Consider the following 17,500-nt stretch of genomic DNA (forward strand, 5'->3'; position numbering starts at 1 on the left):
TCCTTTTTTATTGTTGTTCCCCTGGGGATCAGATTCAGAGCTTGCACATCACTGATCACTAAGCATAATATTACAGTAGCCAAGAGAGAGACCACACTCCCCCCACCCCACCCCCCTTCCACTCCCTTAAGTTTATACTGAGACAGAAAACTTGTCATAAGTTTCTCGCCAAATAGAATTGCTAATTGGGCACAGCACACGAGCATCAGTTTCCTCTCTGTCAGTTTCAGACATCTAGGGCCTCATTTATAACGGGTGCGTACGCACAAAAGACTGCGCACGCCAAGTTCACCGCAAGGTTTGGTATTTATAGCAGTGTTTCCCACAGAAATTTTGGAAACTATGGGGGCAGCCGGGGTTTTTTTTGCCCGGGGGGGGGCGTCTTCTCACACGGGCCTTTTTTTGGGGGGGGGGGGGCGGGGGGGTATTCTTGCAGTGTAAATGCAAAACGGCAAAACAATGACTACAGTATGACATTGGCGCATGGAGAAACTGTAGGCCTGGGCCTATATTTCAGCCATTTATATTTTGAGAAATAAGGCTACATAAGATTTTACCCATGACTTGTATAATAGTAGTACATTGTCATTGTCAAAAAATGCAGTACAGTGAATAATTTCTGTTTACAACACAGTTTCATTCGTCCCTCATGCAGGGGTCTGGGAAACAATAATAAAACAAAATAGGAGCAGAGATAAGAATTTAAGAGCACTGTGAAATTGTTAACGCATAGACAAAAAGGGTCTTAGAGGGTAGGCTATGCCTTTTCCCCCACACATATCTGTAGGCGTACACATTCTACATGAGGGGTGCTGGTCACAGGGCCAGTTTTTTCCAAATTCCTCCCATTAAAAGGGCTGAACAACATATTACACATTTATGTCTATATTCACATTCATTACACATTAATTTCTATATGCAGCCCGATGTCTCCTCTGCTGTGTCAATGAAGGTCTGTCACCAAACTCATTACAACTGTAAAACAAAGCCTAGGGAGTGTTAGTAAACTCATCCCAACTGTCCCTTCTCTGAAGGTTTTTTATATTACCCAAGTAAACTACAACAACTTGACTAGGCTTTTGATCCCTGTCTTTCAAGCACTTGTGGTTCTCTCTATAGCAGGGGTGCCCAACCTTTTTTTAACCAAGATCTACTTTTGAAGTTGATGGTCTGCCATGATCTACCAAGTCAAATTCAAGGATGTCAGTATGAAAATTTAAGACCACCATTTATTAATCACCATTATTATGAACAAAATGTTTTCAGTAGGCTACTATGGCCGTATCTTTTCAGTGTGTTTTTAAAGTGTGTTGAATAGCCTATCTTTACAAAGCAATGCAGCACTGATAGTATGCAGAGATAATTTCAGTCATACACAAGTCATAAACAACTGAAACAATTTCAAAATGATAAACATTTGGTATATAAAAGGCACATAGGCCCTATTTCTAAAATATGATGAAGCATTATCATGCCTTCAGTGGTATAGGCTACAAACTAAAAAGGGCTCAGAAATTCACCATTTGTTATGGGTAAATAGTAGGCTACTATGAGAGAGAGAGAGAGAGAGAGAGAGAGAGAGAGAGAGAGAGAGAGAGAGAGAGGAGAGAGAGAGAGAGAGAGAGAGTGAGAGAGAGAGAGAGAGAGAGAGAGAGAGAGAGAGAGAGAGAGAGAGAACTCATTGGATTGGTTAACACCCCTGTTAAGTGTGACTTCTTCTATGAAGGTTTTTTTTTTCAGCTCTCTGGGACAGTAGCACAGCAAAGGCTTTCTATTGTGAGTTTGGCCAATCGTTTTGTCCACAACTGAAGCAAGAAACAGCACAAATTGAAGTGAATTCCATACATGTCAACAACTAACATTTCCCTTACACGCGGCACGCGATGTAAACGCAGTTAGCGATGATGCATGCGACTAGCGATTTGGACGAAGATCCTCGCATATCGGCGTGTCATAACGCATCGTTGCGCACATGTTCTGTTAAGGGTGGTTTATGCCTCGAGATCAGCGTCACTGCATCATGATGCAGTGAGCCGCGCAGTTAACGTAGTGAAGCCCCCCCCATCACGCAGGTACTCTGGGGCACCTCCCCAAAATTGTGTCTCGACGCAGGGAGCGACGGCGTGAAAGGGCGAAAATAGGTCTCTGATTGGTCCTCTCGACCAGCCTGCTCTGTCCTCGAGTCGAGAACAAGCGCTACTTCCTTGTTCTAACCTTCGTCGGTCTACGGACTGTGAGCTCTTCATTAAATAAGTTGCCCGTGTTTTGTTGTTTGATTTATTTACACGAACCGAAGACAACACATGCGCTTGCAAGTTACGACGCTGAAGTTATTTGGACAGTTGAACAGTGGTTCCGAGGTCGAGGAAACATTCCGCTTCGTCCTCGACAAATGAGCCACTTCTTTGTTCCAAACTACTACTGTGGCTGCCAGTGCGATCAAACATGCACGTGATATAAAGATTTAATGTTTCATTTTCATTCTCGTCGAGTCTGTGATGCTAAAAAACAACCGACACGTCTAGTTTACTCTTTGTATTGAAGGCAGTTTCAGCGTGGAATGACATCGCGCAGACCGTGCTTCAAAACAGGGCATAAACAAGATGTTACACGTGTGCACACATGAATCAACTGTAATACCCTTACGGTCACTTCCTAATGCTTTCCCCTCATTCTGTGTTACCGTGGGACTACTTATCCAACCAATACAGAGTCTATAGGTTGTATTTACTCCAGGAGGAAAATGCGAAGGAAATTCAAAATCGTAATTCAAATCGTTTTTAACAAAAACGGATATCATTAAAAAAACATTTTTTTTTTTTTTTTTTACATTTTCGTAAACTATGGCGGCCAAATTTAAACTATGGCGGGCCGCCATAGTTTCCTCAATGTATGGGAAACACTGTATAGAAAAAGAACTTGGCGGTAAACATGCGCAGCTCCACGCAAAGTTTGACCCATGCATAGGCACTAAACAAAAGACCAAACGCGGAAAGCGCGACCTCGGGAGGTAGCTGGAAGAACGACCCGAAATTGGTTGAAGAAAAAAATCGAAGGTCACCAGTCACGATAGCCACTTTAACATTATTTAATCCAGTTCGCAACGAAAACGCGGTTGTTTGTTGTTTGGTAATGGTGGAAAATAATAAGTAGGCCTACCTGGCCTATCCATAGCCACGTGCATGTAATAGACGCTTGAAATTGTACGTTTAGGATAGGATTTGGAAATAGGCCTACCCTACATTTGATAAACAATAACCACGGACCTTTCCAGTATCGGGCTATAATATATCGGTAGGCTATAGAGTGTTCCGAGTCTGCAAGGAATTACGTCAACATTTAAGCCAGTTGCAAAATCATCTGCTCAAGTCCCAAGTGCATCTGTAATGGTTTATTTTCTCAGCCATACAGGCAAGCGCAAGTGCCAATGGACAGCTTCGTTTCTCTTGTTGCATGTCATTTCTTTTCCATGCGGTTATTCGTCATCAAAGCAGAGGTGTGCATTTGACAGCTGGTCTTATACACTGATAATGTACGTTTATAATACACACATTTAATAAATACAGACTAGAAAATGCCCATATGTCATGCTGTCTGTGGATATGTCGATCGACAGTTGGGGCGTCGCTTTGAACTGAAAGCAGACAGCTGCGCGCAGTGACCAACGGCAATTGTTGAAAAAAGTTTAAACCCGTGCATAGGCATATGAGGTGCGATGAGACAGCGAATAGATTTTCTACCGGTGAATTTCACATGGGGACATGCCATGTGAGATGTTTCCTTGACGCAGCTATTTTTCCCTTTGTTCACAACTCAATTAATACTAGCCTACATGTCCATGACTTGGCAGGTTCATGTCCATGCCATCCTTATTTTATTTAGGCTATTTTTTTTACTTCTGGTATAGCGTGATTTTTGTCAACATAACCATCCACATGCTGCAATTCAAGGTTTTTATTTTTGTAGCCTACGACTTCCCAAACTTAACCGCTCCACTTTGCCCAACGTTCTCTAGGCCTATCTAATAAAACTGTTTGCTCCACATGTGGTAAATAGGCTATCGCGTCTGCTTTCCGCACGCCGTCCACAGATATAAATATTCATTTTGGGCGTTTCACTGAATATTCATAGATAATTATGGGTGTGTCCACAGGTGCGCACATTTGCCGCAACTTCAGAGTCAGTTGGGATTTATAAAGGGAAGTCTACGTGGAACGTGCGTGCGCCATGCTTTATAAATCTGAATATTTTCTTGCGCACGCACATCCTGAGTTTCGTGCGTGCGCCATCTTTTGGCGCATTCCTTCCGCAAAGTTTTATAAATGAGGCCCCCTGTGTTTTAAGTGAATATGCAATGTGACAGTTGTGGAGGAATACTGAGGCTGTGCACTCTGTCGGATGTTGTCCAAGACAGCATAGTACATGTGTGTGTGTGCTAGATTGCCCAGAACAAACTGTGTGGGGGTTGTGTAGAATTTCTTCATTGACATCAACAAGAAAGGGATCTTTTGACCCGGCCGGTCTTGTGTTTTTTCTGTGCTGTAGCAGACAATGCATGGCTTCAGCTTTAGCTGTTTGGCACATCTGCGATGTGACTCACTGCATGCCGTCACATCTCAAACAGGAGCAGCTAGCGCACACTGATACAAGTGCAAGCACCCCAACCCCACACAGTCCAAACAGCCCCATGCACTATTCAATACCCCCATACAGTCCAACCAGCCCTGTAGAGTTGCCTATCCAACACCCCACCTAGTCCAACCAGTCCCAAAGACTATTCCAACACCCCACATAGTCCAACCAGTCCTGTAGACTATTCCATTTTGAAATTGTGTCAACATGACCACATTCTACCAGCTCCCTAGACTATTTAGCCTCAAATTTGTATTGTGCTAGCACACTGATACAACGGTTAGTGCCCAACCCCTCCCCCAACACTCCCGACCACCAGCCCCACATTTCTTTTTGAATTTGTATCTGTAATGGCTTAGTGTTTAAAGTCTTGATTTAGTTCTTTTGCCCAGTCATCTGTGTCCCCTTGTGATGGTGGTGTAGATATTTAGGCTGTGTCTTTGTTCTGCAATGGTAATAGAACTGCTGTGTCGTTGTGTGGAATGGAATGGCTTTGTGCAGCAGTGTTCTGGCGGCTTTATTGGCATTGCGCCCATAGACTAATATGAAGCATAGTGAGTCCCCCCACCACCACCACCTCAGCTCTCCCCCTCCCTCTCCTTGCCAGCCTTGGCAGCGTGCTGCAGCAAGCAGATGTATAGAATAAGGAAAATCAATGGCCCCACGGTCACCCGCTAAGTATAAAATATACGGGCAATTAATTTAGCCACATTCCCGCTTTCAGGGGGCTCATCACAAACGCATACATCATCCGATCACGCCGCGCCGTGCCGCGCTGCGCCGAGCGGAGAGGCCAGCCGCTGTTCGCACCTCTGCACGCTGCGCTCTCCAACCGTCTTTAGTCTGGCCGTGGCCAGTGGCTGCCAAACACCCATTTGTCCGCCGTGTGAATGTGACGCTTGCGGGTGCTTCTCTTTCTCTGCTTCACTGTTGCATGTTTGCGATGGTTCCACCTAGGAGGAACAGCTGGTTGCAACACCAACACAAACAAAGACTGATCATCGTGTGTGCCATGCCAACATATTATTGTACCATGAAGGCAGAGCTCTACACTTCTCTCTCCATGCTACATGAAACTTTTAACAACTGAATAGCATACCAACCCGCATGTAGCGTTTTATGCTGCCCTGTGAACTTATGACATACAGTACTGCTACTGTACATGCTTATGCCAGAACGGGTTCAAAGCAGCTTATCTGCATTACTCCATATGTGTGCAGTGTAACCCAGTGCATATACACAACACAGCACGCAGGCACAGCTAATACGATTTGTCTTTGTTTGTGGAAAGTTATGCATCCAGTTGTTCTCTTTGCCAGTCGGCAATCCATTACATGGTATTAACTGCTGATAAAGACAGCTGGCTGCTTTTCTTTGTGGATTAGCATTCATTCATAAAAATCTATTAATGGATTTAAAAAAAAACCCTCTTGAACGCTGAATGAAAACCATTCAGTTTTGTTTAGTAGTACTTTGTTGTGCATTCATAATCTTTCTTTAAAGATGTAGATCATTGACGTTGTTGGTAGTATTAGGCCGTAGCAGGCCGTAGTAGTAGTATTAGCGGAGGGTAACCTAATGCCAATGCTTACATGTGCCACCCTGCCCTCTGTGTGTAATCTCACCTTTCGCTTCGGAGCAGTGAGCCGCAAGGAATGTGTTACATCGAAACCTCCAACCTGGACGGGGAAACCAACCTGAAAATCAGACAGGTGAGCTCCCAGATGCCAATCATGTCACGACTGGTAAACTGGAGCACATGGAGACATTACTCACCGACTGGCATTACTTTTCTTTGGATACACTTTTTGTGCAAGCACATAAGTTATATAAGCTACTGTATCATACAATGAACAGATGTTGTTCAAGAAAAGATGAACTTCTATTTCCAATGGATTGCTGTGCAGAGCTGTCATTGATCCAGTAGTTCCTTTTGATCTCTTCTCCTTGCCAAATATTCAAGGAAATAGAAACCCTCCATTTTGTCCCTGTTCTTTTCTTTAGGCTCTCCATGTCACCTCTGAAATCAAAGAGATCGACAGCCTGATGCGCTTGTCAGGCCGCATGGAGTGTGAGAGCCCCAACAGGCACCTGTACGAGTTTGTGGGAAACCTGCGCCTGCAGGGGCACAGGTAAGGAAGGACCCAGCAAACAACAACTCTGGAGCTTCTCTTCTTCTCTTCTCTTCTCTTTTCTTCTCTTCTCTTCTCTTCTCTTCTCTTCTCTTCTCTTCTCTTCTCTTCTCTTCTCTTCTCTTCTCGTCTGTTCTCTTCTCGTCTGTTCTCTTCTCTTCGCTCCTCTTCGCTCCTCTTAGCTCCTCTTCTTGTCTCTCCTCTCCTCGTTGCTCCATTTCCTCTGTTATTTTTTATTCTTTCCCTATGTCTTTTCCTTTTCTTTTTTATTGGGTGTGTTTGAAACCCTTCCGTGATCCTCGTCCAAAGATCAGTGGCCTGTGTGGCAGCCGCCTGCAAGATTAATGAAGGCCGTTCCAGATTCATTTCCGAGCGCTGACTGATTTTTGGCTACATGTATGGTACCGGCATCTCGGTTTCAGGATGACATTATCTCTCCACGCATCTCCTAATCCCCCTCTTCCTCCTCCTCTTCCTCCTCATCTTTCTCTTCCCCACCCCAGCACCGAAACAACCAGGCACACAGTTTAAAGTCACAGTCTATGTGCCTCTAGCTCCAAGTCACCTTGTGTCAGAATTTTCCAAAGACTGGGAAACTTTGCCTTGCACAAATATCTTCCTCTGTACTGTATTTTTTTCCATCACCCTATGTTGTTTTTTGATATCATCGTTTCAAAAGAACAGACAAATCTGTAGGCAAAAGACTTGCATAACTATTTTTTTTTTCCTTTTTTTGTTTTCTGGGCCGTGCGTTGTTGTGTTGTGCAGTGTCACAGCAGTATTTTCTGTGGAGTGCAGCTGCGTTGCTCAGCTCTGCTGCCCTGGTGCCCTGGGCCTGCCTGAGTCTCTTCTCTCCACTTCCTGAGCCCCAGAGACCAACCAACAGCCTCCTCTTCTTCTTCTTTATTTGAAGCACTCACATGCTCCCCCTGAGGGACTCATCTCCCCATCTCCCCATCTCCCATGCTGCCTTATCTCACAGGCTGTCTAGAGAGCTGGGGGCGGAGGGCAAAAAGAGATCGAGGGGGAGTGTGGAGGGGAGTGATGATGATCTAGCCAGCTGAGGAACTCCAGTGGTGCAGCTCACCTCTCTGGAATATTGTTTTTTGTTGTTCTTTGTGGTCTGTGGAAAGACATTGTAAATTGCACCTGTACATCCCTCAACTTTCTTTTCTTTTTGAGATTGTAATAGTTCTTGTAACAGCTTTTCAAATGTTGTTGCGATGACCCACACACCCTTCTATTCCTCTGTCCTTTTAAACTCAACTCTCATCCTTCGTATATTCTTCTCACTCTCTTCTTCCTAAACGTGACATATATATACTCCATCCTCCTCTCCCTTTCTTCCAGCCGAAAATAAGCTTTTTGTGTTCTCTCCCCTCCCTCTTGTGTTTTCTCCACCCCACCCCAGCACTGTTCCCCTTGGACCTGACCAGATCCTCCTGAGGGGGGCACAGCTGCGGAACACCCAGTGGGTGCACGGCATTGTGGTCTACACCGGCCACGACACCAAACTCATGCAGGTCAGTCACATATGCGTAGTCTCTAAACTCTCTCACACACACAAGACACAACATCAAATCCATGCATACGTATCAGCTATTGGATCAAGAACTCTGGTTCTGCACAATATATGCAACACACTAAAGCTAAGTTAGTTAGCAAAGTCAAATAAAACCACACCACGCTCTTTTAAGCTCTGAAGAAGTGTGGGATCAATGTGTAGTATTTTGGATAGTAAAAGTGGCCAAGCATAGCAGGACATATGAACCATTAGTTGTCTACAAGTTGTTGTAACAAAACTCTATTAATGTTTTATTGAAAGGTGTGAATCAATGGAGGTATTAAGCAGTGTCCTTCATATAAAGACTTGCTAGGAGAACACAAGCGAATATGATACCAGTAAGAGCAACAGCAGCAACTCCTTTGGTTTTGCCAGCAGTTGTCCAGGATAGTGACATTTAGTGACAAATAAGCTGCTATTACCTTTGAGGGATGTCCAATATACTGTGGGATCCTGTGGTGGGAACTAGGAGGGTTGGCCAAAACAGTGGCAATGACTGTTTATGCGATAGAGAGTGGACGGGATTGGGGAGATTTTGAGTTATGCTTGTGCTAATGACTTTGGACTCTATGGGCAAGCGAAATGCAATCCGATTTTCTATTCTATTGTGGCACTGCCAACAAAAACACATTTTGGGGGGAAAATCCACTTCCTCTGTCTTACTCTAATTAGAGAACAATATATCAAAGTGTGTGTGTGTGTGTGTGTGTGTCCGTGTGCGCGCGTGTGTGAGTGCGGGTGTGTGTAGCACAGGCGCACTGACATAATTTTTTATCGTTATGGATGTCACAAATAATGGTACCACTTCTGAGGCACTCAAGTTTCAAAGCTTTAAAATCTTTGAATATGGAATGTGTTTTTCAAAGCTAGCGAGGTTGTTTATTCTCTTGATATTCTGAATAAATACATTAAACACGTTGACTTTAAACCTAGCCCTGCACTTGTCCCCTCATTAATGCTAAAAGCATACTCAGTCTTTGTACCTTGTCAATACTATTTTATAAGGGAAATGAAATTGATATCAGCAGTGAGATCGGAGAATACAGTACATGTGCTGTACTCTATTGTCCGTCAAGCTACCAGATCCTACAAGACCCTTCTTTTTCCAATGTCTTCCATTGCAAGTCCCTTTAGATAAAAATGTCTCCTCAATATAATGAAATGTAATGTAATTTAGTCATCAGAACTTCACACGGCCACCTGTCCTACATCTGTCTCATCTGTATACTCTGTACGTTGTATGCTGCTGATTGTATCCCCCGTTGTAAGCCAATAGTGTTTACTACTAGTTGTAATGAAATGTAATGCGGTTTGGTCATCAGAACTCCACGCGGCCGCCCCTGAAGCTGTCCAACGTGGAGCGCATCACCAACTTCCAGATCCTGGTGCTGTTCGGCTGCCTGCTGGGCATCTCCCTGGTCTGCTCCATCGGCCAGACCATCTGGAAGTACTCCATCGGCAACAACGCCTGGTACATGGACCTCAACTGTAAGAGCACCCTGCCTGGAGCCGTGCACCCCATGGACTCACTGTTACACCTCTCTCTCTCCTAACCCCCTCCTCCACTCTCTCTCTCTCTCTCTCTCTCTCTCTCTCTCTCTCTCTCTGTCTTGTTGGCTTGCACCTGCCGTTCTCACCTGTCTACTGTCTCTATGTGCTTTGCATAGGTGCACTTTTTTTTTAGTTTGATGCCTTTGTCGTTGTGCTTGTTTGTATGTGTGTGTGTGTGTGTGTGTGCACAGTATGGTTGTGTGTGTACAGTATGGTTGTGTGTGTGTGTGTGTGCGTGGGTGAGTGTGTATATATGTGTGTTTGTTTGGGTGTGTGAAAATATATGTATATATGTGTGTATGGCAGTTTGTGTTTTGTCTGTGTGTTTTACTGCTGTGTTTTCCTTGAATTTTTTCCCATCTTGTAAACATGCTATTCATTGCAAAACAAACCAAAAACAATGAGTTGTGCAAACTCAAGGGAATTAGTTTGAATTCCCTGTTTTCTTTTAAGACAAAAAGAAAAGAAAAGAAAACCTAGAAATTGACATGCATAGTCCTATGACATGTTGAATGAAAACTGAAGAACAAAAAAATGGTTGAATATCACAAACGCTGCTGTGTTCTTTTGTTGAGTCGTCTTTCTTTCTAACGTTATGTTTTATTTTGTTTTTTGTTCTTTTTGTGTTCCTTTGTTTTTGTCATTTTTCTTTAACAGCTCCAGGTAACAACCATTTAAAAGCCTTGGTGATCCTGTGAATGGCCCTCCCCATCCCTTACTAACCCCTAACCGAAGCCCTGCCATTGCTAAAGCCAAACGATGCCCCCCCCTTCTCCCTTCTAAAATGGTTGACCCCAGGTTTTTGTAAGGGTAAACAAAATGGCCAAGGACCACCTACTCCAAGGGATCCAAGGCTAGGTTTTTCTTTGCTCTTTTCTGTCCTGCTTCCTTCGCTCCTTTTTTTCCCGGTTCTTTCTCTTTCTCTATCTGTCTCTCTTTCACACACACACACACACGTCTGACTTGTATGACCGATCCACTGTATGTACCGTAGTTTGCCTGAATTTGAATGGTAACCTTCACCAGTTGATTTTTTCCCCTTTCACCCTTTGTCTGTTTCGTCCTCTCTCTCTCTCTCCTCTCACCATCTCTTCTCTGGTGACACGTTAATCCCTTTGCAAGCATGGTCCTTGCATTGACATGTTGTGCCTGTATGTTCAGCTCAAAAGATCAAAAGCTCAAATCTTTCCGCCCAAACACACACACATGCACGTGCACACAGACACACAGGCAGACAGACACACAGACACACACGTGTATGTTAAGTGTTCTCCACAGCCCTCCGGGTGGCCTCATCACCACAAATTGAACGTGACACATTCGGCCTTGTCTCTCTTAGAAGAGGGAGATTACTCTCCAACCCGACCCCCCCCCTTATCGCCCACCAACCACCCACCACCACCCTCGCCCTCCTCCACACTGGCACCACCACCTTTACCGAGCCCCTGCCTGTATGCCTGCCTGCCCGCCTGCCTGCCTGCCTGCCTGGATGGCCACTGTGCCTCAGACACACGTCCGCCTCGGGGACCGGCAGTGACATTTTCTAAATGCCTCTGCTGTCACCCTCAGCAGCTCTGTCCCTTGTCCCCCGACAACACAACCCCCCCTCCCCCCCCCCCTTTCGACGCTCACTGCCCCACTCCACCCACACCAGTGCCGTGGTTTTTATTTTTTTTGCTTCCACTGGCAGACACGGCAGAGAGGGAGATAACGGCTCCATTGGCTATTATTAATTTTTTAAAAACGTTTTGTCGTTTTTTTTGTGTCACCTCACACAGGAGACGTATAACATGTATCTCGACAGTGATGAATATGTAATCGTTAAGCCCCTGTCTCCCCAACACATGCACAGGGTACCGTACTGCTCCAACCCAGTATAAAGACGTTAACATGTTTATTTAAAAAAAAGGTCAGCTTCCCAAAAATAAATCTGATGAAACAATTGGAAAAAAAGAAAACCCTAGTTAAACAGGGCTGCCGTGACATTTAGTTGTCCTAATGGGAAACAGAAGATTGGGAGAAGAAGAATAGGGTCGCAATATGCAATCTGAGGTACCCCTTGCAAATGAGATACCGTGTCACCACCACCACCATGACTGTAATTCAAAAGGCCTGTATTGGAGAAGGCTGCGTCCAGATTGAGTCCACCTCGTTTCATCACCTCCACTGATGTATAGAGTTATAAGTATGTGCACAGTGCATGCATGTGTCCACATATTATTACTGTACTGCGTACTACATTTTCAAATGACTATACTGCCTACTTGATTGGTATTACTTAATGTTATTAGGACATGTGGCACACAGACTAGTTAGGCTACCATCTTGGAGTGTCTTTCTCCGCACATCCCATGAGACAGTGGAGGTGTGAAGCAGGTTGTTCATCCTGTCTTGATTTGATTGTTTCTTTACCTCTGAAGGAGCGGGACTCGGTCTAAAGCACATTTTAATGTTTCTGCCCCCCATCCCTCAACTTCTGTATAGACTTTCCTCTTAAAGAGACAGCAATTCTGCTACACTGTTAATAACTTGCATCTTCAAGTGATCTTGCAGGTCGTCTATTATTCATTTTAATTTCAGTTATTAGCTTTTATTAGGGCGTATTAAAGGTTAATTATCAGGGCTCTTTTATAGCATTCCCAGCAATGTGAACAACAAGGCCCACGTAGTTTTGCAAATGCGATATCCAGATGTTCAGGTATTGTTTTCTATTGAAAGGCCCTAGTAGTGTATATTTTGCTGCACACTGACTCGATAGCATTATGCCTTTTATGTATTCTGGACTAAAGTGCGGTGAGGTGAAGTGACTGCCAGAGATGGAGGGAAGGAGGAAGGGAGAGTGCTCAGGTTGTTTGTGCATAAATGACCGTAATGACTTGCATGGGGCCAGTTCAAGGCTCCTGCTTTCCAAGTGGGCCATGTTCTAAAGAGGGGAGGGGGTATTTCCAGGTGTCACAGGGGCAAGTGATTATGCACAATAAATAATTCATTCGACTTTGACCCAATCACACACACACACACGCAGAGACACACGCACGCACACATGCACGCACACGCGCAGACACACACACACGCGCAGACACACACACACACACACACACACACACACACACACACACACACACACACACACACACACACACACACACACACACACACACACACACACACACACACACACACACACACACACACACACCTAAATGCGCTCACATAGACATGTGTGACGCACAGTTGCCAATACATTTGCACATTGACATTCACACACTAAACAAATAGACCTGCACACACAGACACATGGTGATGCACACATGATGGACACTGGCCAGGACTTGGACACAATGTCAAAACACATACATGCACTCGCACGACGTGCAATTTCTATTACATTTTGCACACCGACATAGACATCCACACAGGGACACGGTGATGCACAATTGCCAATACATTAACACACTGTCAAAACTCACACACACACATACATGCACTCGCACGACGTGCAATTTCTATTACATTTTGCACACCGACATAGACATCCACACAGGGACACGGTGATGCACAATTGCCAATACATTAACACACTGTCAAAACTCACACTCACACACACACACACACCTTATCATGTGCTGACTGGCTCACTTAGCAAAGCGCTGACCCCCGCACGGCAGCGGTTAGCGGACACCGTCATGGTCGCATGCTGGCAAACCTGGCCGAGAGCAGCTGCTCTCTTCACGCCTTCACACGCCGCTTCACTCCACCATTTAGAGAACTGTTGGCCACACAGAGAGAGTTAAGCACGGTGGTGTGTGCGCGTATGTGCGCATGTGCTTATGTACATGTGTGTGCGCACGCATGTATATTCGTGTTTGTGTGTACATGTGTGTGTGCGTGCGTATGCTATTGTGTGTGCGCGCTCAAGCCATGCTACATTAACATAGCGTGACATATCCAGCCTTTTGGAGTGATGCCCTCAGCAAAGTAAAACAGAGATACGGATCAGCTAAGGAGAGCGTGGCCTATTTTGCTTTTATTTTTATTTTGGCATAATCAGCATGCGTACAGCACAGCACACTCAAGCTTTTATTCTTTAGGGGGCCAAGACATGCAGATTATGATTTGGTAACATGGAAAACTATGTCAGGCTGCCACATAATGCAAGCCATTCTCTTAGGTAATGATGTTTTAAAAAATATGTCTCTGCCTTGCATGAGTAGAATGAAAAGTATAGCTGCCTTTCTTTTGGTTTCATAACCCTGCCTTTTTTGGTTTGGGCAGTTGGATGGGGACAAAATATTTATATTTGTTTGCTTTTAGCCGACTCCTGCTCCTTTGCATCGCTACATCCAGAGTCTCAGCTGTCCTCCTTCTACCCCTTTCCTTTCCACCACTAGCAACAACAAACAAAACCAAACTCTCCCCCCAACTCTTACCTCTCTCTCTGTGTTTCCAGTCAAGATCAAATAGTCAAACAGTTGTCATCTCATCTCAGTTTGATCGTTCTTTATGAGGAAAGACGTTGTAACTAACCCCTCCAAAAATCACCCTGTTCACCTTGGCACAGTGGTTAGGACTTTGGTAGTAGGTCTTTGGTTTGAAGAAAGGGGCTTGGTTCCCTCAAGCAAGCCAAAGTCACTACCAGGTAAGACCTACCGCAGCCACCAACCTCACCCTTTTAGATGTGTGTCATCATCTTGTTTTTCCTCAGTAATTTACTTCTACATATTTCCATGTGTCCTCTCCTCCCACATAACGCCATCTCTGTTGGACAAGTTGCCTAACAAGAGCTTGCAAGTCTCCAGGGCATGGACCTCTCTTTCTCTTGTTATCGCATCAACTTCAACAAAGATGGAAGGAAAAATAAAGAGCTGCAGACATGCCCTCCAGTAAACGTCCTCTTTATTTTACACCTGTACGCTCTCGGGCAATTTGTCCCCCGTAGCCGAGACTGCTGCTGCTGCTGCTGCTATGATTGCTAATGATTTGCTAGTGGCGGAAACAGGGGGTGCCTCGTTTGCCTCCGTGTCCGTTATGAACAACAGCATTTTGTGGGGGAGACGTGGGTTGAGAGTTAATGATTTGAAAGTTCAGTGCATCGTATAAAATAAAATTCTTGCTTTTGGTTGGAGGCTTGTCTCACAGAGAGAGGCGGGGCGGAAGAGATGTGTGATGTGATCGACTCAAGGCCTCTGCACAGCGTAGGGCCGGCCACTCCTGTCGTGATGGGAGGAGGTGAAGGTGGCCGTGTCCTGTGCCGTGGAGACGCAGTCTGTGGTATTGGGGGGTTTGGGTTCGAGCTTCACTCCTAGACTTTGGGTGGGGATGGCTCTGAGGGAGACGGGGGTGGGGGGTGGTGAGTGACACTGGGGAGGGCTGCTGTTGTATCTTTCCTTCCCATCCAGGAAGCTGATCCCACTAACTGCCAACTCTCTGGCACCCTGTTTCCCTATCTCCTTCTCTCGCAATCTTGTCTTTTTCTCTCTTGTCTTTCTTGCTCCCTCTATCTTTCGTCAACACTTTCTGTCTTTGGTGCTCTATCTGTCTCTGTCTCTCTTTCTCCTCTCTCTCCTTTTCTCTTTCTTTCACACCTGTCCTCTCTCATTTTTCCCCACTGCTTCTTCTTTTTCTGTCCTCCCTTTCTGTCTCTGTTGGTATCCCTCTTTCTCTATGTTTCTCTTCACCCCTTTCTCTCTCACTTCCTCCTCCCTCTGTTAAAAACCATCTCCACTCCCCGCCCCGCCCCACCTGTCTTTCCCTCTTTCCCTCTCTTCTTCTGCCCCACTCTCTCTCTCTCTCTCTCTCTCTCTCTCTCTCTCTCTCTCTCTCTCTCTCTCTCTCTCTCTCTCTCTCTCTCTCTCTCTCTCTCTCAATGTCCCTGAAAAAACATCTCTGCTCCCCACCACCCCACCCATGTCCTCTACACTTCCTCTCCCTATTCCTCTATCACTCTCTCTCTCGTATCACCCCTCCCTCTGTGAAAAACCATCCCCACCACTCCGCCCGTCTCCACCCCTTTCCTGCTCCTCGGCGGCTGCTGCTGTCCAGATGGTGGAGCGGCTAACTTTGGCCTCAACTTCCTGACCTTCATCATCCTCTTCAACAACCTCATCCCCATCAGCCTGCTGGTCACGCTGGAGGTCATCAAGTTCGTGCAGGCCTTCTTCATCAACTGGGTGAGTGGGAGGACGGCACCTTGGGGTTTTGATGGCTGATTGTCACCTTTTCTGGTACATGTCACGCTGTGTAACACAGTGAGAAAGTTAGTAAGGGGTAGGTTATTTGTGTCACTTAATGATACATCTGTGGTGCCACACATGCCCTGAGTCCCCAAGCCAGGGAATCAAAGCTGGCCAGTCTGCCTTCTCCAGGATGAGGGAGAGGAGAAGAGAGGCGGAGGGGGGGGAGGGAGAGGAGAGGAGAGGGGAAGATGAAAGGATAGAAGAAAGGTGAGGAGAAGAGAGGGGCAGAGGCAAAGGGGAAGCTTTATCAGTGTAACCCATTTGAAGATGACTGGATTTGGGGCAAGAATCCTCATGGCACACTGGGGCAGTTGCACTTCTGCTGCAGCTGTTGCTGTATCTGTGTTTCTGCAATGGTCTTGGTCTGCGGTGTTTCTGTGAGCGTGTAGGTGGGTGTGCATTTGTGATTGTGTGAATGTATGGGATTCTCAGCATATCTCTCTAATCTTCACTTAATTGAATTCTAAATCGAATTTTAGTGATTATCTACACTACAAGACATCCCACCAATGCAGTGTATATAAATGATCATTTATACAAGTATAACATTATAAGAGTAATGCACATGCGTCTCTCTTGCAGGACACTGACATGCTATACGAGGCCACCAACACCCCGGCCATGGCACGCACCTCCAACCTGAATGAGGAGCTGGGCCAGGTAGGACAACGGTCTGATGTACCTCCAACTTGAGCTCCATTGAAATGAGCAAGACAAGCCACACCTTGTTGTATAGTACTATTTTTGGCAGCACACACCGAAAAACACATCCAGGATTTCAGAAGCACCTTGTAGTTAAAGCAGTCACCTTGAGTACAAACATGTCTCACCTTGTCTAACTCCACAAGGTGAAGGTTTTGTATTGTGAATGTTAATATCTACAGTTGATTACATAAACTAAAAATAACCTCCCACCTTCATTGAACAAATATTCTGTGGAGAAACACTGACGTCTGTGCAATGAAATACTGTCTGCAAGGTGCAGCCTAGTTCCTTTCAATTAAGTCTTCCATTTGGACCGGTGCCATTAAACTCTTTTTGATGAACGCTGAGCAAAACATATTGTATGCCTGGCTACACTTTCTTCCAAGTTTAGCTGCACACACTTTGGTGCACAGGCGGCAGAATAAGTGTTGTTCGCAAGTCATTTTCAATTTCGAAGTGTTTCATAAGGAACTGTTAAAGCGGTTATTCATAGCAGTGATGAGCTTTTTTCTCCTCACACCTGTGATGACACATTGTTGTGTGTGTGTGTGTGTGTGTGTGTGTGTGTGTGTGTGTGTGTGTGTGTGTGTGTGTGTGTGTTTGTGTGTTTGTGTGTTTGTGTGTGTGTGCGTGTGTGCGTGTGTGCGTGTGTGCGTGTGTGCGTGTGTGCGTGTGTGCGT

The 17,500-nt window shown here is 45.3% G+C and overlaps 1 protein-coding gene across 3 annotated transcripts in view; it reads left to right on the forward strand.

The window, feature by feature from the left end:
- The window catches only part of atp8a1 (ATPase phospholipid transporting 8A1), a 227,898-nt gene that overhangs the window by 68,145 nt on the left and 142,253 nt on the right, over nucleotides 1-17,500 (forward strand). For all 3 annotated transcript variants that reach the window (XM_063189764.1, XM_063189766.1, XM_063189763.1), the window contains exons 8-13: nucleotides 6,275-6,344; nucleotides 6,637-6,764; nucleotides 8,176-8,287; nucleotides 9,651-9,816; nucleotides 15,922-16,049; nucleotides 16,698-16,775. In XM_063189764.1, the coding sequence (XP_063045834.1) occupies nucleotides 6,275-6,344; nucleotides 6,637-6,764; nucleotides 8,176-8,287; nucleotides 9,651-9,816; nucleotides 15,922-16,049; nucleotides 16,698-16,775 (682 nt within the window). The remainder of the gene's footprint in view (nucleotides 1-6,274; nucleotides 6,345-6,636; nucleotides 6,765-8,175; nucleotides 8,288-9,650; nucleotides 9,817-15,921; nucleotides 16,050-16,697; nucleotides 16,776-17,500) is intronic.

Source organism: Engraulis encrasicolus, chromosome 23 (genome assembly GCF_034702125.1).
Source record: "Engraulis encrasicolus isolate BLACKSEA-1 chromosome 23, IST_EnEncr_1.0, whole genome shotgun sequence".
In the NCBI taxonomy this organism is placed as follows: Eukaryota; Metazoa; Chordata; class Actinopteri; order Clupeiformes; family Engraulidae; genus Engraulis; species Engraulis encrasicolus.